The 26,769-nt window shown below is 42.3% G+C and overlaps 1 protein-coding gene across 2 annotated transcripts in view; it reads left to right on the forward strand.

Moving 5' to 3' along the window:
- Positions 1-19,660, forward strand: part of Ccdc170 (coiled-coil domain containing 170) — an 85,587-nt gene extending 65,927 nt beyond the window's left edge. For both annotated transcript variants that reach the window (XM_027401016.2, XM_027401015.2), the window contains exons 8-11: positions 4,533-4,706; positions 7,254-7,496; positions 14,658-14,894; positions 16,951-19,660. In XM_027401016.2, coding sequence (XP_027256817.1) covers positions 4,533-4,706; positions 7,254-7,496; positions 14,658-14,894; positions 16,951-17,151 — 855 coding nt within the window. In that variant the 3' untranslated portion in view covers positions 17,152-19,660. The remainder of the gene's footprint in view (positions 1-4,532; positions 4,707-7,253; positions 7,497-14,657; positions 14,895-16,950) is intronic.
- The last annotated feature ends 7,109 nt before the right edge of the window (positions 19,661-26,769 follow it).

The following is a 26,769-nucleotide window of genomic DNA, read 5'->3' on the forward strand; positions in this document are numbered from 1 at the left end:
AAAGTAAAACACAAAATCCCAGAAAAACAGCACAGTTCTGTTACTCTTGTGGTACCTGGCACCATTTTTTTGTTTTTAAATTAGCTTTTCAATCATCATCTGGAAGGAAACCATTCTGAACAACATCATTAAAAATAGCTCTGATAAAGCACGGTCACTACTATGCATCATAAAGCAGGTCCACATATGAGTGAGTACATATCATGTTTGTCTTTTTGTGATTGGGTTACCTCGCTCAGAATGTTTTCTTCTAGTTCCATCCATTTTCCTGCAAATTTCAAGATTCCATTGGTTTTTTTTCTGCTGAGTAGTACTCCATTGTGTAAAAGTACCACATTTTCTCTATCCATTCTTCTGTAGAGGGGCATCTAGGATGCTTCCAGTTTCTGGCTATTACAAATAGTGCTGCTATGAACATCGTTGAAGAGATGTCCTTGTTGTATGAATGTGCTTCTTTTGAGTATATGGCTTGGAGTGGAATTGCTGGATCTTGTGGTAGACTGATTCCTATTTTCTTGAGGAGTCACCATACTGATTTCCAAAGTGGTTGTACAAGTTGGCACTCCCACCAGCAGTGGAGAAGTGTTCCCCTTTCTCCACATCCTCTCCAGCATAAACTGTCATTGGTATTTTTGATTTTAGCCATTCTGTCAGGAGTAAGATGGTATCTCAGAGTTGTTTTGATTTGCATTTCCCTGATGGCTAATGAGGTTGAACACTTTCTTATGTGTCTTTCAGCCATTTTAGATTCCTCTGTTGAGAATTGTCTATTTAGTTCTGTACCCCATTTTTTAATTGGATTGTTTGGTGTTTTCGAGAATAGCTTCTTGAGTTCTTTGTATATTTTGGAGATTCAGCCCTCTGTCAAATGTGGGGTTGGTGAATATCTTTTCCCAGTCTGTGGGCTGTCGTTTTGTCTTGCTGACTATGTCCTTTGCCTTACAGAAGCTTCTCAGTTTCAGGATGTCCCATTTATTAACTGTTGATCTCAGTGTCTGTGCTACTGGTGTGATGTTCAGGAAGCGGTCTCCTGTACCGATTAATTCAAGGGTATTTCCCACTTTATCTTCTAGTAGGTTCAGTGTGGCTGGGTTTATGTTGAGGTCTTTGATCCATTTTGACTTAAGTTTTGTGCAGGGCGAAAGGCTTGGGTCTATCTGTAGTCTTCTGCATGTCCTCATCCAGTTATGCCAGCACCATTTGTTGAAGATGTTCTCTTTGTTCCATCGAATATATTTGGATTGTTTGTCAAAAATCAGGTGTTCGTAGGTGTGTGGGTTAATTTCAGGGTTTTCAACTCTATTCCATTGGTCTACCTGTCTATTTTTGTGCCAATACCAAGCTGTTTTCAGGACTATAGCTCTGTAATAGAGCTTAAAGTTAGGGATGGTGATGCCTCCAGAAGTTCTTCTATTATACAGGGTTGTTTTGGCTATCCTGGGTCTTTTGTTTTTCCATAGAAAGTTGAGAATTGTTCTTTCAAGGTCAGTGAAGAAATATGTTGGGATTTTGATGGGGATTGCATTGAATCTGTAGATTGCTTTTGACAAGATTGCCATTTTTACTATGTTGATCCTGCCTATCCAAGAGCATGGGAGATCTTTCCATTTTCTGGTATCTTCTGAATTTCTTTCTTTAGAGACTCAAAATTCTTACGGTACAGGTCTTTCACTTTTTTGGTTAGTGTTACTCCAAGGTATTTTATGTTGTTTGTGGCAATTGTAAAGGGTGATGTTTCTCTGATTTCTTTCTCCACCAATGTGTCATCCATATATAGTAGGGCTACAGATTTTTTTGAGTTAATCTTGTATCCTGCCACTTTGCTGAAGGTGTTTATCAGTTGTAGGAGTTCCCTGGTTGAGTTTTTCGGGTCACTTATGTAGACTATCATATCATCTGCAGATAGTGAAAGTTTGACTTCTTCCTTTCCGATTTGTATTCCCTTGATCTCCTTTTGTTGTCTTATTGCTCTAGCTAGAACTTCAAGGACAATATTGAAGAGGTATGGAGAGAGTGGACAGCCTTGTCTTGTTCCTGATTTTAGAGGAATTGCATTGAGTTTCTCTCCATTTAATTTGATGTTAGCTGTTGGCTTGCTGTATATTGCTTTTATTATGTTGAGGTATGTTCCTGTTATCCCTGATTTCTCCAGGACCTTTATCATGAAGGGATGTTGGATTTTGTCAAAGGCTTTTTCGACATCTAGTGAGATGATCATGCTATTTTTTTTCCTCAGTCTGTTTATATGGTGGATTACATTGATGGAGTTTTGTATGTTGAACCATCCTTGCATCCCTGGGATGAAGCCTACTTGATCGGGATGGATGATTTTTCTGACGTGTTCTTGGATTGGTTTTGCCAATATTTTATTGAGAATTTTTGCATCAAAGTTCATGAGGGATATTGGTCTGTAGTTCTCTTTCTTAGTTGTGTCTTCGTGTGGCTTGGGTATCAAGGTTATTGTGGCCTCATAAAAAGAGTTTGGTAATGACCCTTCTGCTTCTATTGTGTGGAATACTATGAGGAGAATTGGTATTAGCTTTATTTTGAATTTCTCGTAGAATTCAACCATGTCTGTTTCTATGCAAGTCCCATGTGGTTTTTATTCCTACAGGTCTGTAGTAGTACTACTTGAGATCAGGGATGATGATAACGTTGGCAGTTCTCTTGTTATTCAGGATTATTCTAGCTATCCTGGTTTCTTTGTGTTTCCATATTGAAAATTGTCCTTTCAATTTCTGTGAGGAATTGTGTTGGATTTCTGATGGGGATTGCTTTGAATCTGTAGATCGAGTTTGGTAGGATGGCCATTTTCATCTATTTCTACCAATCTATGAGGGTAAGTCTGCTTCTTCCACTTAAAATACAAGCAATAGCAGCAGTAGAGATTGAATAAAATCCCAAAGGGAGAACCATCAGAACAAGAAGAACCGACAAAGTGACAATTCAGGTATAAAACTGACTGGTGTCAAAGCAGAGTGAATGATGCTATATTGGTAGTTACTGTAGATTATAAAGATGATTTAATTGTATTTATCTGTGTGCTACTTACCAGAATTGGAAAATATACACTTGCAGATAATTGTATTCTGATGACTAAAATATAGATAGTTCAGGCCTTAAGCTGATGCATTTCGATGGCAGGAAATTATATTCATTTCAACATCTAATTGCTTGAAAGTGACAGATGCTGAGAAGTTACTGCAATGAAAAGGCAATGTGGGAGACAGAACCCCAATCCTGCAATTACCATAGAGCAAGTTCATTGATGGATTGATTTACTCCTTAGCACACACTTAACATTCTGTGTCCAAATATGCTCAGACAAACAATCACAGCCAAATGAAGGAAGACCTTTAAGCTTTGTTCAAGTTTAGTTTGTTAAAATATGAACTGTGGGGGCTAGAGAGATGCAAGGGTTAAGAGCACCTGCTGCTTTTGGACGGGACCCGGTCAGCACCCACCCACATGGTGACTCACAAATAAATGTCTGTAACTCCAGTTCCTGTGGAATCAATGCCCTTTTTTAGCCACCTTGGACACTGCCTGCATGTGGTCACATACATACATACATGAGGGCAAAACCACACATAAAATAAAAATAAGTTAAATATTTTAAAAAATGCAAACTGTGACATCTTCCATAACTATGTTTTAGAGTGGTAGTCACCTAATTATGTTATATTAAACACCTTAAAGAATATCTCCTAAAGTCCCCTCCCCATGTGTGTGCGTGTGTGTGTGTGTGTGTGTGTGTGTGTGTGAGAGAGAGAGAGAGAGAGAGAGAGAGAGAGAGAGATAGAGAGAGAGAGAGAGAAAGAGAGAAGATCAAAGGTTGAAAACATTCATCTTCCTCAGTTGTGCTTCACCTTGTTTTTTTGAGCTAGTGTCTCACTGAACCTGAAACTTACTAATCTGGCTACACTGGCTGGTCAGTGAATCCCAAGGCATCCTCCTGTCTCTGCCTCCTTTGTGGTGGAATTACAGGCACATTCAGGGTCTGGCTTTTTTTTTTTTTTTTAAATGTATGTTTTTCTGCTTGGGTCACCATGCTTGTACTGCAAACACTTTACCAACTGAGATATCCTTCCAGCCATTAAAGCCTTTTAACTAAAAACACCCCAACTGTTGTTCAACTTTAATGTATTGTGGAGAACATTGGTTTTGGAGTGATTGCTGTGTGCTGGGACAACCTGGGAGGGGCAAGGCTGCAGTAGCCTTTTGCCAAGACACACACACAGAGACCAGGGTGGAATTAGGGGCTTAGTCCATTGTCATATGGCAGGGCTTAGAGGTGTTTGATATTAAGCTGCCATCAAGGTTACTGGCCGGGACACTAGAGTATTTGGACAGGGAGATGGCAGAGAATTGGTAATGTGGTTCACACATTCACATCCAAATCTTAGGGGCAGAATCCAGGCTCTGGGATGACATTAAAGAGAACCACCTGCAAGCTTGTAAGAACGAGAAGGACTCAGTGGGACTACACTCTAACTCTCATGTCCTGTTTTCGTTCTTGTCTCTGGGTTTAGTATCTGCAGTTTCTGGATCAGCTTTCAGAGAAAATGAAATTGGGCGAGATTGCTGATGACCTTGGCTTTGACATGCGTCTGGATGTAGTTTTAGCTCGCACAGAGCAGCTAGTCCGCCTTGAAAGCAATGCTGTCATTGAAAACAAGACCATCGCTCACAACTTACAGAGAAAGGTAGGCATTGTTACACTTCGTAGCACTGAGAAAAGAAACTTTGGGAAGCCCAAGTGTCACAATGATTTTATTATACTGTGATCAGCATTGTGTTTAGGACGCATTATATATATATATATATATATATATATATATATATATATGTATTTAGAAGCCGAGTATTAATTCTCAGTACTGAAAATCTGCCTGTCCTTGTGGTGATCTTTATCTCCATGTTTCAAAATAGTAACTAGAACCATTTGTCTGTGTTCCATGCTGAAGGGTGGAGGAGGGGAAGAAGAGGGAAGCTGAAGATGCAAGTGATGGCTTATAAAGAAGATTCTGGAAGATGCTAGCTGAACGTTTGTTTATATCATGGCCAAACCTGGTTGCAAGAGAGACTTGGAAACACAGCCATTAAATCCCTTATTTTCTGATGGAGGAGGGAAGTTGGGGCACCAAGTAGTGCTGGGGGAACTAGCTCTATTGAGCTAGAAAGTACAGAGAGAAGGGCTCACTTTTCATCCAATTGAAGGCAGAATTATAAATGGTTTAGAGCAAGTGAATGAATGAACGAATGGCAGAGATAAAGCGTAATTATTAGTTGTATAATTATCAGCACCAGAGAAAGAAAAAAGGAAACACAGATGTGTTCTTGTAAATACTTCCTAGGAGAAATGTTTTGTGTAGAGGCTGTATGATGGGTCCTATCTGGGTTCTTGGATTCCGCCAGACTGTGTAATCTTGGGCAAATCATGTACCTCTCTGTTTGTTTCTTCATATTAAGACAGGAATGATGTATATCTCACAAGAGAGTTAATTTTAACAAGAGAAATTTTGAACTCCTGTCTCATAGAATAAATTTTGTTCTCACTTAACAAAATTTATTTTTTTTTTTTTGAGAGAAAACAGAAAACCCGATCATCATCAGGGTTGTCGAATTAGGCCAATATTCTTTCTTTACTTCTCCTCAGAAACTTTACTTCCTCTCTTAATGCCCAATGCTATTCCTTCTTAAGAATTATATTATCATTAAAATTACAGGTGTATAGAATTTATCAGTGGACATTTGCATCAGAGTGCAATTTGACAAGACTTAGCTCAAGAAAGGGAGTTGGGGGCAGGCCAGATGGCTCAGTGGGTAGAGGAGCTTTCTACCAAGCCTAACAATCTGAGTTTGACCCAGGGTACCCACAAAATAGGAAGAGAGGACGGATTCCCACGTGCTTTTTTGTAACCTCCACACCCCACACAATGCTCTCCTCCCATATACACAGTAAATAAAAACTGTGTTAGAAGAATTGGATGGTCCTACACCATTGGAGCATAGTCAACACTGGATTCCCCGGGAATAAAATAGGAGTAATGATGATGATGATAGAATAATAGTGACAGAGGCTTGAGGTCGGCAGGAGATGGGTGATAGGTTCTCGGGGGAGTAGAAGAGAGGTTGAGTGAGGCGAGTGGCTTGAGGTTTTAATAAGATCAAAATGCACTGGATACATGTGTGAAATTTTCAAAGAATAAATAAAAACATTATTTAAAAATGTTAAAAGGGATTTGGTTAGAGAAATATCAGACAGGTTTGTTAAGGGGTGACCTATGTGTGGACACAGCTGTCACTGATAGACAAGAAATGCAAAATAGTTTTTCAGCTAAGTCCTTCCATCTTGGAACACTTAGGGGATAATGAAGGGTTACATTACAGTATTCAGCCCCTGCATCGGGCATTCAGCAGTTCTCCATACCCCATCCCAGTGTTTGTGACCAGTGGCCGAGCTGCCTGGATTTAATATCTGCCCAGTGAAGTGACAGGCACAGCCCAGGGGACTCTCCTCTCATAGTCATTTTCTACAACCTGTTCTAATTCCCTTCATGAATTTGATTGCTGACATCAGTGATGTTCCAAGAACTTACTCCTTGCTTGGTTGGAGGAGCTCTCCCTGTAACACAAAGTGTTCAAAGAAGGGAAATCTTCATGAAGTCTGTTCCTGAGATTTGAAGTTTGTCAACAATTTCCTTAAAAGTCTCCTGGGTACATCTTCTGCAAGAATGTATCAATCCTCGCCCTGGGAGCTACTCAGCTGAGGTCTAAGGGGCGCAAATTATCTAGGGCATGTTTTTAGTTGGATGCAGGACCCCGTGTTTCAGAAAACGCTAGAGCAGCAGTCGTGGCCACTGAGTACTGGAGAGGATTTTGTCTGTGTCTTATTATATTCTACTTATTCTGCTCTTGATAAGCCTATTTTATTAGTCTTAAAAGTAATTTTACATTTTTATTATGAGGCACAGAATATTGGACGAAGCAGCTGTGGAGAGCTGACTTTTGTCACATTTTCTGGGGCTCCTTTGTCCCACACTTTGTAGCTACAGAATTAATTCTTGGAAAAAATATGCATAAAAAAATTCAATCAGGGAAAGGAACCCAGTGACCTTTTTTTTGATGATTTGCTAATGAGTCTCATTGAAGCACAGATAAAAATCGACATTATCTGAGTAATTCATTTATATTTACTGACTGTTCAATTATTTTGCCAAAAAAACCCAAATCCATTTGTATCAAACCAGCTCAAGACTCAGAAAGAAAGACTGGAGAGCAAAGAAGTGCATATGAACCTCCTTCGACAGAAAATTGCCCAGCTGCAGCAGGAGACGCAGGCACGCACAGCCCTGGCTGTGGAGAGGGATGAGGCCCATCTCACCGTCAGGAAGCTGGAGAAGAAGGTGGAGAGGATGCAGAAGGAGCTGAGCGCCTGTCGGGAATACAACACTGAGCTCAAAGCCCAATTGGCAGACACCAATGAACTCAAGGCAAGTGTGTGGCTCCTTTCCCTGTTACTGTCTGCCAATGCACAGAAGGAATGACAGCCTCGAATCAGGCATGGCAGTGTGTGCCCACGATGCCAGCACTTGGAAGGATGGTAGAAGCAGGTAGATCAGGAGTCTGGATCCACTCTTGGTTACATAGAGAACTGAAGACCAGCCTGGGTTATGTGAGACCTCAAAATAAAAGAGACAAAAAAAAAAAAAAAAGTGGGGCTGGAGAGATGGCTCAGTGTGTAAAGCCTCCTCCTATAAGTGGTCTGACCAATGTCAGTGGCCTTTTCCTTCTCCCTGTATGGGATCCCTGGGGAAACTGCTATTTCTTTGGGTTCCACTGTTTCAATAGTCTGAAAGACTGAGAAACACAAGTATATCTTCATGTCCAGCAGGCCAGTTACACAAGTCTTTGTTAGATAAGAATTTGTTTAGGAGGGGAGGAGACAATAGATGCTCTATTTACTGAGAGTCAGAGTATTATCTTAGGGTTACTGTTGCTGTGATGAAACACCACAACAAAAAGCAGGCTGGGGAGGAAAGGTTTTATTTGGTTTCCATTTCCATTTCAGAGTTCATAATTAAAGGAAGTCAGGGCGGGAATCTGGAGGCAGGAGCTTGCAGAGGCCATGCAGGAGTGCTGCTTACTGGCTTGCTCCTCACAGCTTGCTTAGCCTGCTTTCTTATAGAACCCAGGACCACCAACCTGGGGATGGCCCCACCCACAGTGATCTGGACTCTCTTCCACCAATCATTCATTAAGAAAATGTCCCACAGGCTTGCCCACAGCAAGGCTTCATCCTCTCTGATGTCTCTAGCTTGTGTCAAGTTGACATAAAACTAGCAAGTAGAAAAACATATTGTAGAAAAGGCCCGCAGACAGGGGAAATGGACAGTTTCTGTTGTAGCTCATGTCTGACATATTCTGGATTTTTGCTTAATAATTTCCTTCTTGTTCAGGGGAGGTTTATTTATTTATTTATTTATTTATTTGTTTATTTATTTTGCTTGTATGTAGGACTTCATTTGATGGGAAGACACCTATCCACATTAGCCAGAACAATCTGGTTTGAAATAGGTTTGGGCCCTCAGTGATAATTGTTGCATCTTGCTGGATGGTGGTGGTGGCACACACTTTTAATAACAGTCCTTGGAAGCAGAGTTCGAGGCCATCCTGGCCTACAAAGCGAGTTCTAGGACAGCCAGAGCTATTACATAGAGAAACCCAGTCTCCAAAAAAGAAAAAAAAATAACTATAACCTCTCAGAGGCTGAGGCAGGAGGATTATGCATTTGAGGACATCATTGGCTACATAGTGGGAGTCTGTATAGGCAAAGCAAAGTGAAACAAAAACAAAAAGGCCTACCTATTTTTAGTCTCACCTGCAAAATCCTCCAGGAAACATCTAGAGCAACATTTCACCTAGTATCTGGACATCATGGCCCACCCAATGGTATAACATTAACCATTTTAATTCCTTTTGATGGGTGAACAATTATCCATTACATGGATGTACCACCTTCTGATTGTTCATTTAGCAATGAATGGACATTCAAATTGTTTCTACTTTGGGGCTATTTCAAATAAAGCTGCTCTGGACATTTGTGTTCCAGCTCTCATGTACATCCCCAAGTCTGTTGCACACTAAGGCTGACAATCTTGACTCCAGGTTATCTGAGTAGATCCTTGTAGGGCCCATGCATTAAGCATTCTTGAATTCTAGACCAAGAAAACACACACACACACAAAACCCCTTTCCAGATGAACTGTTAAATTTTAAACCATTGAAAATGATCTTGGCATGCAAACCTAAGTATTGTGGAAATATTTTTGAGAGGCAGAACTATTTTTGCATAGCTCTCCTTTCTGGTGTTAAATTTAGAATACTTTTTTGATGTCACTTACTTAAGACTACATAGATTTGCCAATTGAATTATACTTTTACCATTATGAAACCAAAACCGATTTAGAAATCAAAGGATTGAAACTCAAACTAAGAAATTAATGATATTAATTCACTATGACCTATGATGCTGTTTAATTAAAATCACCATTACCAAGAATGTATGGAGCCAACTGCAGCTTTTGAGTTTGTTCTGCCTGTGGATTTTCCCTGCATGATGGAGTGTGTTCTACCACATGACCTTAAGTTTACAAAGACAAGCTGTTGGCTATTTTCTGGGAATGATATAACAGCTCTGTGTCTCCATTGGCCAGAACTTAGTCTCTTGACTTTGTTTAAATGTGGTCAGTCTGAGGAATAGGTCTTAATTCTGACCAGTGAGAAAGAATGGAAGACTAGATATCTGATGGAGCCTTTGCTGTCAGCCTGTAGCATGTAACCTAACCCTTGTAGGAGCTGTGGTCTAAAATCAGTTCCAAAACCCAGGGGAGAGCCATTAGTGTCTCCTTTGTGGTCTCCCAGAGAGGACCAGAGCACACAGCAGCCTTCAGCCACAGGCAAACCTGTCTTCTCTTTCTGACTTTCTCCATATATCCCCCATATGGAAGCTGCTCCCCATATTCCTTCCCCGTGGACATGGTTTCTACCTAGCCAGTGTAGCCCTTAGCCATATTCCCCAGAGTCAGCTCTGTTCTGCCGTGCTCCAGATCTTCCTAGATTGCTTTTCTCACTGTGCACAGTGAACTGGGCCTGAAAAGGCAGACCATTTGCTTTTTGGGGTGAGGGTAACTGTGCTGCCAGTTCCCTGAGTGTGGGCTGCTAGGGACAAGGAGGAAGGAGGGACCATATAGTTGAATGTTTCCCTGACAGAGTTGTATCTTTTTGGACACAGCATCTGTTTTGGCCACCAGTATGCTCTAGAACAGTCTTTCTCAACCTGTGGGTTGTGACCCCTAAGGGGTCAAATGCTAAGACCATAGGAAAACACAGATATTTACACAATGATTCATAGAAGTAGCAAAATTAGTTATGAAGTAGCAATGATAGTAACTTTATGGTTGGGGGTCACCACAACAAAAGGAACCGTATTAAAGAGCCGAAGCATTAGGAAGGTTGAGAACCTCTGTGTTCTCATTGCAGCCCCACTTCATGTAGAGACTCATGCACCCCTGAGATTTTTAGTTACTGTCTTTAACAACTGCAGCTGGGAAATTAGACCCCAGGGTCAGCCAACATGTAAGATTAATCACTTTCCTGTCTGGGCCTTTGGCACTTAGGTAGAAGGGAGAATTGCCCACGAGATTGCACAGTTCTTTCCTGGGAAGCAGACAGCACACAGTGTTTACCACGAGTGGCACCCTGGGAACCTTCCCCATTCTAGCTGGACTCCCGGTGACACATCAATCTTTTTTATGACTAGTTCTGTCCTACTGGAGGGAAATTAGAGGCCAGTGGCTTGCTGAACTCTGGGTTGCTCTGAGAAGTTCCCTTAGGGGGATTAAGAAAACAATATATTCCCACCCTACTCCCAGGAATCTGCTGTTGGTTTGATTTTAGAATCTCTGTCATTCTTTCTGGCTCCCAGATCTGTCCTGGTGGCTGGACTTGGTGCTCTCTCCCTTAGGAATGTCAGGAGTGGTGATGTCCTCAGTGATGTGTATGGTTGACAAGGGCACAGCCATTTCAAGGGCCCTCATGCCTCAGCCCCTGGGAGAGGTAAAACCTTCCCTGGTGAGGGGCAGAGAGACAGGAAAGCCTTTCTGTGGTCCGAGTGTGAATTTTGACAGTGAGTGCAGAAATGTCCACTGGAGCTGTCAGAATCCCAAGAGAGTTTGTGTCACCCATAGAGCCAGTTGAGTGGCTATGAAGTCAGGCATGACCGCCATTGGCCTCTTTGTGTTTAGAAAAGTATCTTAGTCTTCCAATGTCATAACAATACGCTACAAGCTGGATGGCTTATAAACAGCAGAAGTATATAGCTCTGCTGTGTAGATGTCTATAGGCTGGGAGGCCCTAGGGCAAGGCAGTGCAGATTTAATGTCTGTTTTATCTTGTTTCCTGGTTCGTATAAGATTCCTCTTAGCTATGTCCTCATATGGTGTAAGGGGCAAGAAAGCTCCCACCTGTTTGGGCATATGATGCCTGGTTTCTGTTTGTTATAGGGCATCGTAATCCCTGTTCTACTGTGTGATCAAGGCAACTTATAAAAGGAAGCATTTAGTTGGGGGCTTGTTTACAGCTCCAGAGATTATCATCATGGTGGGGAGTATGGTGGCGTGGCATGCAGACAGGTTTTAGAGAAGTTTCTGAGACCTTTCCATCCTGATTTCTGTAGGCAGAAAGAGAGACAGAGACAGAGAGAGAGACAGAAACAGAGAGATGGAGAACCTGGTGTTGGCTTGGGTTTTTGACATACTTCCTCTAACAAGACCACACTTCCTAATCCTTCCAATCCTATCAAAGAGTTCCATTTTCTGGTGACTAAGCATTCAAATATATGAGCCAATGGGGACCATTCTTATTCAAACTACACAGGTATTTATCCCCCTTGAAATGCACCTTATCACTTCTTAAAGGCCCTACTCCTTCATAGTGTGTTCTTGGGGGTTAAGGGTTAGGAATTTTAGAGGGCACAGTCATTCAAACCATAGCAAAAGCATTTTTTTTTTTTTTTTTTAGGAAATTGTTGACACTAGTTTTTAGTTCATGAGTTCATCAGCAGGTCTTTGGTGTGGACTTCCTTAATTTAGACTAACACCATAGGGTAACACTGTTTGTCCTGCTAAACATTCAAGAGCATCTCAAATAGTCACATTTCCTCCAAAGCATGTCTTGGAGTAGTTTCTAGCCATCTTGTTTTCTAGTGAGATACTGAGAACCTTAGATCAGGTTACCCCATGACACACATCAGCCCCTTAGTCAGGCTGGAGATGCACATAAAGGCCAGCACCAGGTGAAGATGCTAACTTCCTTATTTAGTACTGTCTCTCTCCTCTTTCTGTTACCATTCTGATCTGCAGCTCAATTCAGTTCTTCCCTGTTGTTAAGTTACCTCTTGACCCCCTGTGTCAGCTTTCTTGTCTCTGTGAGAGAATGCCTGATGCAAACAGCTTGAAGACAGGGAGAAGTATTTGGGCTCACAGTTTCAGAGGTGTAGCTCATAGTTTCTTAGTTCTGTGTATGTCTGTAGGGCATCGTGGTGTTGGAAGCTTGTAGAGGAGGGATTTCTCTGTGGTGGATATGAAGTGGACTGGGAAGAGGGAGGGGACTGAGTAAGAGGTAGAACTTCGCAAAACACACCCTCCAGTGACCAACTTCCTGTGTCCTCTGGAACTTTCTAGAGGAGTGCCATCACCTCAGAATATGCACTTCTGTGTTTTCTAACACAGTGTGTTACAAACTTATCCAGACAGTATTTAATTTCAGAGTATTTTTTAGCATACCCAATGAAACTCTGCACCCATAAGTTGTAACTCCCCACTCTTCTTTCCTCTACCCTCAGACCTTCTCTGTCTTTTTCTTAAGAAGATAATTGTGTGATTTGAGGCAACTGGCTTCATTCTCTTGTCACAATGTTTTTGGGGTTCATCCATGCTATAGCATGTCATAGCACTCCATTCTTGCTCTATATAATACATCTCAATGTGTGGCTTTACTACGCCTCCCCCCACCCATCAGTTGATGGACATTTGGGTGGTCACCACTTTCTGTGCTTATGAGTAATGCCTCTATGAATTTTGTATACCACTCTTTGAGGGAGGCGTATGGTTTTACTTCTCACTGGCTTATAACTAGTGATGGAATTGGTGGATCATGTATTAGGCATTTTCAAAACTGCCTTCCATATTACTTATACTGTAATTTTATATTCCACCCAGAAGTATGGGAATGTTCTAATTCCCCCAGTTCCCTGCTAACTTTTGTAATTGTCTTTTTAATTTTAACCACCTTAGTGGACATTGTCTTGTAGCTTATTTGCACTTACTTATTTGGATTTTTTTTTGAGGTAAGCTCTTAAGTCGTCTAGACTGATCTGAACTCACTAGATGGACAAGGCTGGCTCTGAACATCTGATCTTACTGTCTCCACTTCTCAAGTACTGGAATTAAAAGTACGCATCACTGTACTAATTTCATATCTGTTGCTCTGATAAAATACCCCAACTAAATGCAACTTAGAGAATAAAGGGTTAATTTTTTCTGAATTACAGAATAACATTTATTATAGAAATAAAGAATATATGCTATACAATATAGATATAATAAGGTAAAATAAAATATAATAAGTGAAAAATATTTGTAATTAACATAATATTGGAAAATAAAAGAACAAGAGAATTTTATAATAGGTTTTTCTTAAATATGGGTAAATGGAGGGAAGAAGGGAACATTCAAAAGGAGTGAGCAGGGACTTGTAAAGAGTTAATTTTATCTTACGATTCCAGGATACAGTCCATCATTGCAATAGCCCTACTTCTCTGTTCAATGTATAAGAAAAATGTTGAGCTTCTGGGATGATGAGGTCCCCAAACCACCTGATCCCAGCTTTTCCTCCTGTCTGCTTGTCTTTCATTCCCTCACTGCCCCCGTTGGGTCTGTCCCTGGAGCTGTGCTTGACCCAGCACTTGCTTACTTGAATTCTTTTGTAAGGAGCTATGGTGAGATTTCACAAACTCACAGTGAAGACGTTCTCCCATCCCAGGAGCCTCTTTTAGGGTTTTAAGACCCTGGGGTGAGTCTCTGCCCTTTGTCTGCACAGGATTCAGACAACTTTTGCCTCATGTTCATTAGTGGTTTCCAGGGACTCCACTGAATAACTAACTGCTGAGGGAGATCTCCCTCCCAGCAATGAGGGAGACTTGTTGACGGGCTCCCCTGTGACACCATTAGAAGAGTGGGAATTCTGCCACTGCTCTCACTTTTCTGCAAGGCGCAGGGGCCCACTGGTTAGCATAGACAGTCCCACTTGCTCAAGGCTTTGTTTTAGCCATCTCACTCCAGAGCCATGCTGTCTGCAACTTTATTGCATTAATTTCCCAAACAAGGGTGAGCTATCATTTAAAATTACAGTGACTGAGGTCATGCATGTCCAGCTTATGCTGTTCTGCAAGGTCTCTGTAGCTGCTTGGGATGGAGTCCCTTCTTTATTCATAAAATGGCTAAGTGGGTTCCATTGACTTCCCAGTTGTCTTGGTATACAGGATCTCCTAAAAAAGAACAAGGGAAATGATCCTCATTTTCTTGACTCTTTAGATTAAAACTTTGGAGCAGACCAAAGTCATTGAAGACTTAAGTAAATCCCGAGACAACCTGGAGAAACTGAAGGAGAAAGCAGAGAAAAAGCTCATGTTGCTCAAGTCCAAGCTGGATACTGCAGAGGAAGAGGCTAAAGCAGACAAGGGAAGGATGACGGCCATAATGGAGTTGGTCACCAGTGAACTGGAGACCCTGAAGAAGTCTCTGGAAGAAGCTGAGAGGCGAGAACAGCAGGTAGATAAAAATCTGCAGGTGGAATCCTTTTCAGGCCATGGCAGGATGATTTAGCTTCCATGAGAATGGGCGTGCCATCCTGTGCAAGGCTACACTCAGCTCCCCTGTGCCATTTTAATTTTAGTATGCTGCTGTCAAGGAGAGCATTATTCATGCATTTCCCGCAACACAGTTTGTAAAGATTTCTATATCATTTCAACAGATCCGCCCACTTGCCAGCATCTTCTTGGGCATGCCAATAATCATTCTGAGTTTCTTGGCCAAGAAAAGCAATCCATGCTTGCATGACATAGACTGTAAGAAAGAGAAAAAAATTAATGTGCTTATCAAAGCCACAGAAAGCCAGTGTGAAGCTGGCTTCTGGTGGTGATGAGATGTTTTGATTGCGTTTTATAATTGCCTCTGGAGCTTGCCTCATCTCACATCGTTTAACGTTAAGCAGGGCTAGGAACTTACAGAGAAGCTTTATCTCCTGCAGAGATCAGTTGCAGGAAACAGCCTCCAATCTCAAACAGTGGCACCCAGACTTCATGGTTGACCAAGCGCAGATGTAGGCCATAAAAAAGGTACACATTGGCTGGCTGGCTGCAAGGAGGAGCATTTTATCTCCTGAGCACATCAGGTCAGACATAAAGAACTCTGTCCCGGGCAGTGTGACCCCTACTGCCTTTGACTAGCATGTCACTTTCTGAAACTGAAAAGGGCAGAGAATGGACTCTGCCCCTAGGATTTTTTTTTTTTTTTTACCCCTACTCTGCTTTGACTCATGTGTCAGGCAGAGCTGGGAAGAGCCAAACTCAAAGAGCAAGTGTTCTCAGGAAGAAAACATCTCAGGAATTGAGTTTTGGCCACATTAAAAAGGGTGGGAAAGTTTGAGAGGAAACTCTTACATTGGAGAGGCAAGGCTGGTGCCTTGTTCTATTTAGGTGATTTGACAAAGCTTGGGAAACAGAGTAGCTCATATGCAGGGCAATTATTTCTCTTAGGTCTAAGGCTGGAGAATCAAGGTCAAGGCGTCAGTAGACTGGGTATCAGGTTTATAAATGGCATCTTCACGAACCCTCAATGGTAAAAGTTCTCTGGAGCTTCATTGATAAGGGTGCCAGTTCTGTCTTGGAGACTCCACCACAGTGATCTTATCCTAATTAACTCACAAGGCCCCATCCCACTGAGGATTATGTTTCAACATATGCTTTGGGGGTGGGATGTGCAAGTAAGAGAGGCTTTCAGTCACCCATGCTGGACCATCCTCGGGAAGGAAGTTGGGGATAAATGGTTGGATGGTGTTCTGATGACACCCCATCAGCAGGTTGCATCCCATCCTTTCTGAAATGGAAGGTATTTAGTGAGGGCTTGTCTCAATGATACCCCTGTCTTGCCTGTGTTAGCCTAGGGACACAGAAACCACCCTAGGAGAACATGAAGAGAGGTGATGCCCATTCTGACCATTGCTCCTGGCTTCTACTTCTCCCCTTCTCCATGGACACCAAGCCATCTCAGATGAGCCCAGTATTAGAACCATATATCAAGGCAGCAGTCTTTGTAACGTAGTTTGAGAAGGACGGAGAAGCCCTCCTGTGTTCACTAGCTCATTCTTTCTCTTTGAGTGTCAGAAATGCCTTGTCTGGTTAACATCCCAATGCAGCAATGCTTATCATTCACGGATAGTCTCACACCAACGTTTATATAGCACTTTTGGGGCCCCAGAGGATGTACTCAGTCATCATTTCCCTTGTCTGGGATGCCAGAACAGACTTAGGGAGGTCAGAGTCTCAGGGATGATTATTTCCCGGGTTTCTTGACTCAGTAGCAAATACACACATGGCCACTTGACTCACAAGAGATTATGAGATTATGGAAGCCTGGGGAACCTGTAGGGATTTTAGAAGTCGTTTAGCAGGCAATCCTTCTTATTCATAATTTAGGCTAGAGTGGGTAATTTGCCTACCTCACGCAAATCTGTGTTTTCCTCTTTTGCTATTGTTGTTGCATTTGACCTAGCAACGGTGATGTGTTTTTCTTTCCCAGCTAATATATCTCCGCTTAATATTTGCAGCTGGTGGAATTCAGGGAGGTGGTTTCCCAGACACTGGGCTTGAACTTGACCTCTCTCGCAGTTCCTGATTATGAGATCATCAAATGTCTGGAAAGAGTGGTCCATTCACACCACCATCATCTTGTTACCTGTGCCTGCCTCAAAGACACGTCTGCCGAACATGACAGTTGCCCGAAGTGCTGCTTAGAACTTCTACATTGATCACTTGCCTCCTGGACGGGGCACAATTCTCAAGTTGTGCAGCTCAAAAATTTTCTCATAGTTTTGAAATTTGGTCAGCTTGTGACAGTTATCTACCTTGATGACATAATGATAACATACCGTGGGAAAAGGGGTCTCCAAAAGTGTCATTGCTAGGGCCAAAGAGATGGCTCAGCAGGTGAAGGTACTGGCTACCAAGCCTGACAACCTGAGTTTAGTCCCACGTGGTAGGAGGAGACAATTGACTCCTGCAAGTTTTCCTCTGCCCCATACACAATCTGTTATACAAGTTTACACACACACACACACACACACACACACACACACACACACACACACACACACACGCGCACAGCTTACACACTCACACAAAATATATAAATGTTAAAAGTGCCAGTCCTAGGTCAATATTCAGCCTTAAAACCACCTATTACTTCATTAGCTAGTGCACTGAGACCCATAGGAATACCCAAGGTTCATGCCTAGATTGGGCTGTATGAGCTCAGAGTTTAGAACTACAGACCTTCTGACCTGGAACATTCCTGATGGCTTCACATCTTAAGATAATCCTGTGCAGGTCTTCCAAAAATATTACTCAAAATTATTTTTCTTATCGGTGTGTGTGTGTGTGTGTGTGTGTGTGTGTACAGATGCCAGCAGAGACCATAAGAGGGAGCCAGATTCCTTGGTACTGGATTACATGCAGTTGTAAAGCATTTGATGTGGGTTCTAGGAATTGAACTCAGGTCCTCTGTAAGAGTAGCAAGTGCCGTTAGCAACTGAGCCATCTCTCCAGCCCCATATCTATCTATCCTAAATACATACAGTTTGACACTTAATACTTGTAGCTGTTTATAGATTTCTGGATGACACTCCAATCCATGCATTCAATGTGTGGTCATGAGATCAGGGTAACATGATGAAGTCTTACTGTCTTACTCGTTCTCCAGGCCCCGAGACAATTGTGCTAACTAACTACATGGTTAGTGTGGGAAACAGGATGTACACAGCAGAGTCTATGCCTCTTATACTCTGCATTTCAGGTTCTACTCAGTTTTGAGCCTGAGAGGAATTGTTGGCATACAAGAAGGAAAGCAACCCTACAATCAGGGGCAAAGTCTAAAAGTGGCAGACAGTGACTCATTTGAGTAACCCTCACATAGGTCTGAGGGCCGGTAAGGAGCACAATTGTTTTTACTGCTGCTCCCAGGTTATGAATGGTGGTTTTGAAAATTTGAACAGGGCTGACCTCAGTTTTTATTTCCTTGTGGTAGAGTTTTTCACTGAACCTTGAGATAGGCTGTCAGTAACCAAGCTCTGCCATCTGCCATCCTTCTGTCTCTCCAGGAAGAGTTATAATGACACACCCAATTACACCCAGACTTTGACAGATCCAGCTGGGATCTGAACTCAGGTCCTCAGGCTTGCACAGCACTCTTACCCACAGAGCCATCTCCCCAGCTTCATCTTGTATCTTTATATGCCTCATTAAAGTAAACAAACAAAAATTTAATGCCTCACAACATTGAGAGAAAATGAGAAATCTACAGCTAAATGTTAAGTCCGAGCCACAAGTAAGGCATAAATTGATTCATGACAACAAGGGATTATGGAGACCCATCGACCAGTTGCAATGCTGGGAATGAGGCAAGACATTGGTTCGAATAGGGTAAAAAAGCATAAACATTCTCAAAACAACTGAATAAACGGTTCATCCCATGTGTTTTAAAAGTTACATGGATTCTCTCATGCATAGGATGCACACTTGTGATCTCAGCCCCCAGAGGCTAAGTGGAGAAGATTGACATATGTTTGAATCTACGTTGGGCCTCATAGTGAGTTTCAGACCAGCCTGGACTACAGAGTGAAACCCTTTCTCAAACCAAGCTAACAAGAAATCAACTGGCTGAAAATCCAATTGGGCAATCCTCCCGCAACCCCAAACAAAACAAATAGCCATATTAGGTTGGTTTTAATTCAAGCATTTACCTCCTCATGCCAGACTTTGGTCTGTCTAAAGTGATAAATGTGTTATGTTATTTCCCCTTTGATTGGTCATTAGTTACATGTAGGGGTCATATAAGAGACTTAAAAATAACCCATATTGGTTATAACTATACTTTACCATGTGAAATTACATTTTGTTTATCCAAGTGTATGGCACAAGAGTGTTAATAACAATTCTTGATATATATTAATAATTCAGTATGTTTAAATATCTACCTTAGAGACACTATGTGGTAAGGATATGTGAGATAAGCATAAATAAATTCTGTGCCTACAGATAGCTCATGTACACAGTAACTGTTTGTTATTTGGACAAACTGAATACGTGTCAGTTAAGCCATTTCTGGTTGTTAAAATGCTGGTTGTTTGCTTGCCTTCCCTTTGTTCATGCATTCCAGAGTTGGCAGGCTCACTTCACATTTCTGTGCTGTCTTGTTTTTCTGTAATATCCATGCATATTTTATATTGTCCAATAAAATACATTAGATTAATGTGGTTTTTAGATAAGGTCTTCAAATATTTAATACTAACTCGTCTAACAAATACACTCTCTGGGAATTGCTATTGAGGTTATTGTTCTGGTCACTGAGACATCTAAATATTTTCAGAAAATATCTCCCACACAAAAAGCTGTTAGCTTGAATCCATCTACATTTCCAGCCTATTCTTCTAGTCTTCTTCAGAAGAGTGGCCAGTGATCTAGACCAGGTGGTGATGGGCTGAAGGGCTGTTGAGGACAGCTGTGTTGTTGATGCCATGACAATGGCATGCAGAAGAAGCATCTAAGTTTTATTGGGGTAACATTTTATGGTTACTAACCTTTAATCTGGAAGGCTTCTTCCAGTTTGTATAGTAGTATTTAAATGGAGTTGCCTTATAATGGAGCAACAATGTTCCTACTAGATACCAAAGACTAGGAGATAAAAAGCCTAGCATTAGGAATGGGTTACCTCTTAAGGAGTTTCTGTCCAGTGAGGTCTACTATCAATGATCTGGGTTATTCCCCAGTACTTGATGGTAAGATCCTATTGAGTCATAGGACATGGGAAAATCAAGGTGGTATTCAACTTGACCCTTCATCCCCACTGGTTAACTTTCATAGTGCTGGAAGATGCTATGCACACTACTAGAGGAGAACAGTAATCTTATTCAAATGTGAACCCCATGAGCTACCATAATGACCAGCCTGGCAAGACATGCCTACTGGTGCAATAATGACATGAATGTCATGGGAGTAACCAAGCACTTTCTGATTCAATTTAAGGGGCACTGTGCGAGATGAAAACTGTGTGGCACTGGTATCAGGGAATATGGCCTAAGCCCCCGGGGAGAAGCTACTACTGTTGTTCTGATAAATGAGCATAATCTATCATTATAGATTAGTGCATCTCTCCACCTTTATCAGGGAAGCTTCTTTTTGCAGTAGGTGAAGGCTAAGGAGACCCCAAGCTGGTGCAAGTGCAGAGAATGAGAGACTGTGGAGTGCTCGGGCCTTAATGGTGCACCAGTTTCACATTCCTTTTTCCCAAGGCTCAGTAGTCACTGTAGAAGAGGGTGTGGACAGAGTCTCAGAGCTAGAAGCAGTGGACGACTACAAGGAAATAGTGTTTTCCAGATGTAACAGAGCAATTGCGCATATCAGTTCACAGAAGATGAGACAGCATGCACAAAAAACCCATGCAAGCCCAAGCCAGACAAAGTCCCTGCATGGAAAGGGAAGTGGAACATAGATGATGTCTCACTGGCACTGAGGAGCTATTGACAACTGTTGACTGCTGAGAGAGGGACAGTTGGTTTTCTTGGAGTGTGGTTCCTGGTAGGTTGACCATACTCCAGTGGAAGGCCAGATATTCAAGAATACATATCCACACAGCCCACACTGATGGGAACATTGAAATCTGTACCACCATCCCTTACCCCAGTCCTTCACTCCATACTCTCAGATAGCTGTTCTTTACATCTGAATTTCACTGGCTCCATTTCTTCCTCCTTGCCTTGTCAATCTTCACTCCATCTGGAGCCAGCCTAGGTCTCATGGTTCATTTCTCCAGTCATTCTCTTTCTAGCACCCTTGACTTATTCCCTTGCTCTTCCGTCCTGAACTTTGAGTTAGTTCCAGATACCAGTCTTTCTGCTGATTTATCTGCCCCATTGAATGAGGCTGGAGAAAATCACATAAAATCGCAGTTAAGTGGCATCCAAATCCATAGCCCTTGATCTCTGCAGAGCCCTCTGTGCCAACTGGTCAGCCTTACACTGTTTTCCTGGTTGGATCTCACTGCCATTTTCTGTAACAACTATTGAAAATATTCGTTTCCTCATAGTCTTTATCCCTCTCTTCCTTTTTTATTCTCGGGGGTATAATACTCTCTGATTTCACTCAGAAAATAGAAGCCATTACCGGAACCACCCTGGCTACCACATCCTAGTAACACTTAGTGTGTACGTACTTCCTTCTTCCTGGTTTAGCCGGGGCACTCTCACATCCTTTGCAACCCATTCCCACCAGCTGATTGATTCTATTTCAAATGTTTCCATCCCCCCTCTATCTGTAGCTTATTCTCATTATATTTAAACATATTCATTTCTGTCCCTTCTTAAAACACATTGTCATTTTCCCTTTGAACCCCTGCTTCCCTTTCTTCTGTATGTTTGAGCCTCTTGAAGGTGTCATTTATACTTTGCCTTTCTGGCTTCAACTCACATCATACCAACATGATCCTGCCACCTGGCTCTGGCTCCATGCACCCAGCACCAACATCCTGGCTGACAAATCTTTGATACTTCTGAAATCCTTATCTCACTTGAACTTTCTGAAGCGTTGACCACCATTTGCCCTTTCCACTCTCTTCGACTTCCATACTGTGACAGTCAACCCATTTTCACTACAGAGGTGGGTACCTCTGTGGGCCTGACCCAGGTCCCTGGAAGGTTATAAGAAAAAAACTGAGATGAGAGATTCACGGAGGACAAAGTTCATATGAGTGCCAGTGAGGAGCTTGACCTCATAGTCAGAGCTTTGTGGAGAATATTAAGATACTCCGGAAACCTGGCAGCAGTAGACTGCCCTAGGACTAGAGGAATCCATGAAGGGCCCTGGTACTTTTTTGTCACCAGTTGGTCCCAAAGTTCCAGGTTTCCTTTGATCCTGTCACAATGGTTCAACCCTTCTCAGTTCTGGTCCTGCCACTTCAGCCAGTATCTATCACTGTCTATTTCTCTCATTGCCTCAGGATTCTGCTATTGTGGCTTACCCCCTTGTTCATATTTTTCTAGCATGTTCTGGATATACAGTGTCTTGCTGCCCCTGTTCCCACATTCAATGGGTCTTGCTTTCCTTCTCCATGTCCCCTCTGGAGACCCTGGTTTGGTGCTCTGTCACTCTTGAATATAAGTACCCCTGATGAAGAGAAACACCAGTGACAAACCTGTAGATAGACAGTCCTTAGACAAGGCACCTGTTTCTGATCCAGTCCACAATGGTGACAGTGGAGTATTATGCCTGTCTCCTGACTGGGAATGTTCCAGGAGAGTCTGCCCTTTGCCTTCCTTTCTTACACTCCAATGCATTAGCTTCACCATGTCAGGTAAACAGTCTCTTTATGCCTTGTCTCCATCTATAAAATGGATATTCTACCTTCTTCTTTTGGGTTGAACTTTGTCCTGCCAAAAGATGCTAAAGTCCTAACCACAAAGTGTCTGTAAATATGACATTATTTGGAAATAACGTATTTATAGATAATCATGTGATGATGTCATTAATGTGAGTGCCAATTAAAAATGGTGGTGCATGCCTTTAATCCTAGCATTTGGGAGGCAGAGGCAGGTGGAGCTCTGTGATTTCGAGATCAGCCTGGTCTACAAGATCTAGTTCCAGGATCGCCTCCAAAGCCACAGAGAAACCCTGCCTTGAACCCCCCCCCCAAAAAAAAGGCACTTGCCTTTCTAGGAAAATATGGACATGGACATAGATACAGATACAGAGGGAATGTCATACAAAGATGGAATTAGACATTAGAGTGATAGTTCTACAGGTAAAAGAAACCCTTGTCAGTGAGCTAGGCAAGTGTTTGTACCTCTGGGCTACATGGTTGGCCCTGAAGTTCTAGATCTGCTCAGAGGTGCTGGCTCATGACAACCCACAACTAAGTCCCTTTCAAGGACTTGCATTTTGCTGTTCCTTAGCAGACCCTTCACGAGGACAGCTCTCATCTAGTGACTGGTCAATGTAGGAACACACAGGCATGGTATTTGTCCCTAATGCAGGATACTCTGTGTAGGGGACACCTTAACCATGCCTCCTCAGGAGACTGCGAGGTACTGATGCTGGCCTATGAGCCAGGGAACTACTAACACTTTAATTCGGATCGAATCCAGTGTGGTCCTCCCAGGTCCCAGTCAAGATCTGCAGTTCTCCCTCCCTCAGCGAGAGCTACAAACCAGGCCAACTGTTAAGTAAAGCAATGGGTGAGGGGGTGGAAGCTAGCGGAAGTCACAGAATGTGGAGAACCTTGACTGGGAAGTGCGGTTGTCCCTGTACTGAATTCACAAACAAACGAGGAGCGACTAGAAGAACATCCAGTTCATTGTGGAGAAAACAAAAAAGAAGCCAAAACCAACAACTCCCAGAGTGAAACACCCCTAGGAAGAGGCAGATTGCTGATCGGGGTGGGGGTGGGGTGAACGTGGGGGCGTTCACTTGCTCCGGAAGTACTGTTTCGTTAGCCTCTGGTCTTCCGGGGCAGATGTAGCAGCTGTAGGGAGGGGAAGCCATTTATTTGTTTTTGGGAAGAGTAAGGAAGAAACCAGGAGAAAATGGAGGGGAAATAAAGAAAAAATAGAAGGGCTCAGCCCCTTTCCTCTGATCTGAAGATAGGAAGCAGTTTCGACTGGCCGGTGAGGTCCCGAGGGCCCAGAGATGTTCTTCCCGTTGAGCACTGTGCAGCCCCAGGTTACAGTTCCTCTGAGTCATCTCAGCAATGCTTTCTACTCACCAAAAAACCTGTCTGTTTCTGTCAATACATTTGCTTCTCAAAAACAGCATCGAGATACACAGTTCCTGAGCATGACACTCCCAGTAGTGAGCCTGTATTTAATTAAGGGACCTTGGATTATCTGAATTAAAAATTGGACAGATTGATCGACTGGCAGAAAAAAATTAATTTCTGAATTTCATAAAGACAAAAGATTTACTTCCCATTGGCATACATCTCATGTCTTGGCACAGTCCTTCTTCGAAAATAAATATGGTCACTTAAATATGTTCAGTACACTATGTTCCTCTAGCTTGTACAGACAACACCCAAAAACTCTTCGAAGCATTTGTTCAGATCTTCAGTGTTTCTAGTTTTCATACAGTCTTGGGGTTTTAAAACTTTGAAATCAAGGACACCGTGGTTGTGGTCTACTTCAGAAGGATTAACAGAAGCACAGAATATAGCACCATCACTTGTGAAGGGGTTTCTTTTGCGGGACAGAGGAACAGGTCTTGAGAGTTTGGACAAACTTATGAAAACTAAAAAACACACCCGAAGCTCACCAAGATGCACTTAAAACTGGTTTTGCTGAGGGTTTTCCCAAAGCTCAACACAGAAGACCAATGCTACACCTATTTCTCTTTACCTCCTAGTCCCCATTTAATTAAATCAATGCTGGCTTTAGAGTTGGATTTGGCTTTCCTCCTCTAAATCCAAGTACGTTGTTAAAATAAACTTCAGAGTTTCTGTATTATGTCAAGAAGCCAATTGATGTAATACAAAATAAGAAAAAATTGGGACTGTCATTTGTTTTTCTTGGCTCTTTCTCTCAAGGTATACACTCTCTCATAATTGTTATTTCCCCATGATTGCCTCTCCCGGTATGCATACATATGCAAGCAAACATTTCTCTGCTAACATTTATGTTTGAGTCCCACACAGCCAATGAAGACCAGCCTGACAGCAATCCCTGGACACTCCGGAAAGAAAATGGGCCATACCTTCTAGAGTACACTGGATCCAACTTGCTTCGTTTCAACTGACACTCTGGCTAGAGCTTTGAGTACTGATTTCAATCAACACAAGAACTTCAATGAAGTTAAGTACTTCAATCAAGCAAATCCTATCAAACATGGACTGGATACAATCCACTCAAGACTTCCACTATACTAACATTTTCTTTTTACAGGACCCCACGAGGCTATCACCATCCCATTTCAGCAGGAAGAAGCTTGGAGAATACTATGCCCCCTTTCCACCATTGTTGTCATTAAGGATAAAGTACACCTAGTTAGGGATAGTTTCCTATTGTTTAGGGTTGGGATTAGAAGAAGGTGTTCAGGCTTGGACACCTCTTTCAGATGACTTTAGGGTTTAGTTAAAATAGATGTAGTTAAGATGTGGCATAAGTAGATTCTTGTATTTCACCCTTATGATTATTAATTATGGATACTTTACACTGTTAAGTTTTAATCCTCTTTTAGACTAAAAGGGGAATTGTAGGGGACACCTTAACCAAGCCTCCTTGGGGCTGGCTACAGGTGTACCTGGCCATGCCCCATAAGGCATGGTCAGGATGATGTGAGGTTTAAGAGTGAGGGGCATGCACAAGGGACCCCCCTTCTTCCCTTTCATCATCAGCTTGCTCTACTTCGTTCCTTGCTGGCTAGGTTGCTTCATAAGTAAGGCTTCTCCCTAATAAATACCCTAATATCTTTACCTGGCTCCGTATTGGTAATTCACTCATCAGCTCTGGAAGGTCCTCTCAGTTTTATACCCTTCCTTCCTCATAAAATTGAGTTATTGTTAGCTTTAATTGTCAATTTGATCCAACTCAGAATTACCCAATAGGCTATTTGAGGAATTGTCTAGATCAGGTTATCCAGTGGAGGATTCTTTGGATTGTCAACTGATATGGGAAAACACAGCACATTGTGGGTGGCACCATTCCCTGGGAAGGGTGTCCTGAACTATATGAGAGCAGCAAGCAAGCAGGCAGGCAGGCCTACATGCATTATATCTCTCTGTCCTTGACATACAATGTGAACCGCTTTGAGATCCTTCCACTGTAACTTCCCCACTGCAATGGACTGTAACTAGAATTGTGAGTTAAATAAACCCTCCCTTCCCTAAGTTCCTTGTTATCAACACATTTTATCACAGCATCAGAAATGGAATTAGATGGTAATACCTCTGCTGTGATCACACCATCACATAACAGTGCCATCACACCCTAGCCAGCCTTGCCTTCCCACTCTCCTACAAGTTTGCTTTGTCTGTATACAATTAGCTAACCCTCTGCTGCACAGACTTCTCAGGAAATGAGACTCAGGATAGGAAGTCACATCCTCTATGAAGCTAGGCCTAAAGACACTAAACCATCTTGGTATCTTCTGCCATATAATTTTATCAATCCCCCAATAACTATTCCTCCATCACTTAGCACTACAGTGCCTACCAAAGCCTCTAACCAGCACAACACAAATAACCTTTGACAAATTATTTTTTTCTTCTTTCACAAGTCTCCACCTAGGAGCAGGGAGGTGCCTCATTCTTAGATCAGCACTTACTCATTTGTAAGCAAGAGCACCACAATAGCTTTGTGCTATAAGAACACTACTAGCATTGCTTTGTA

Source organism: Cricetulus griseus, chromosome 2, assembly GCF_003668045.3.
Source record: "Cricetulus griseus strain 17A/GY chromosome 2, alternate assembly CriGri-PICRH-1.0, whole genome shotgun sequence".
Classification (NCBI taxonomy): domain Eukaryota; kingdom Metazoa; phylum Chordata; class Mammalia; order Rodentia; family Cricetidae; genus Cricetulus; species Cricetulus griseus.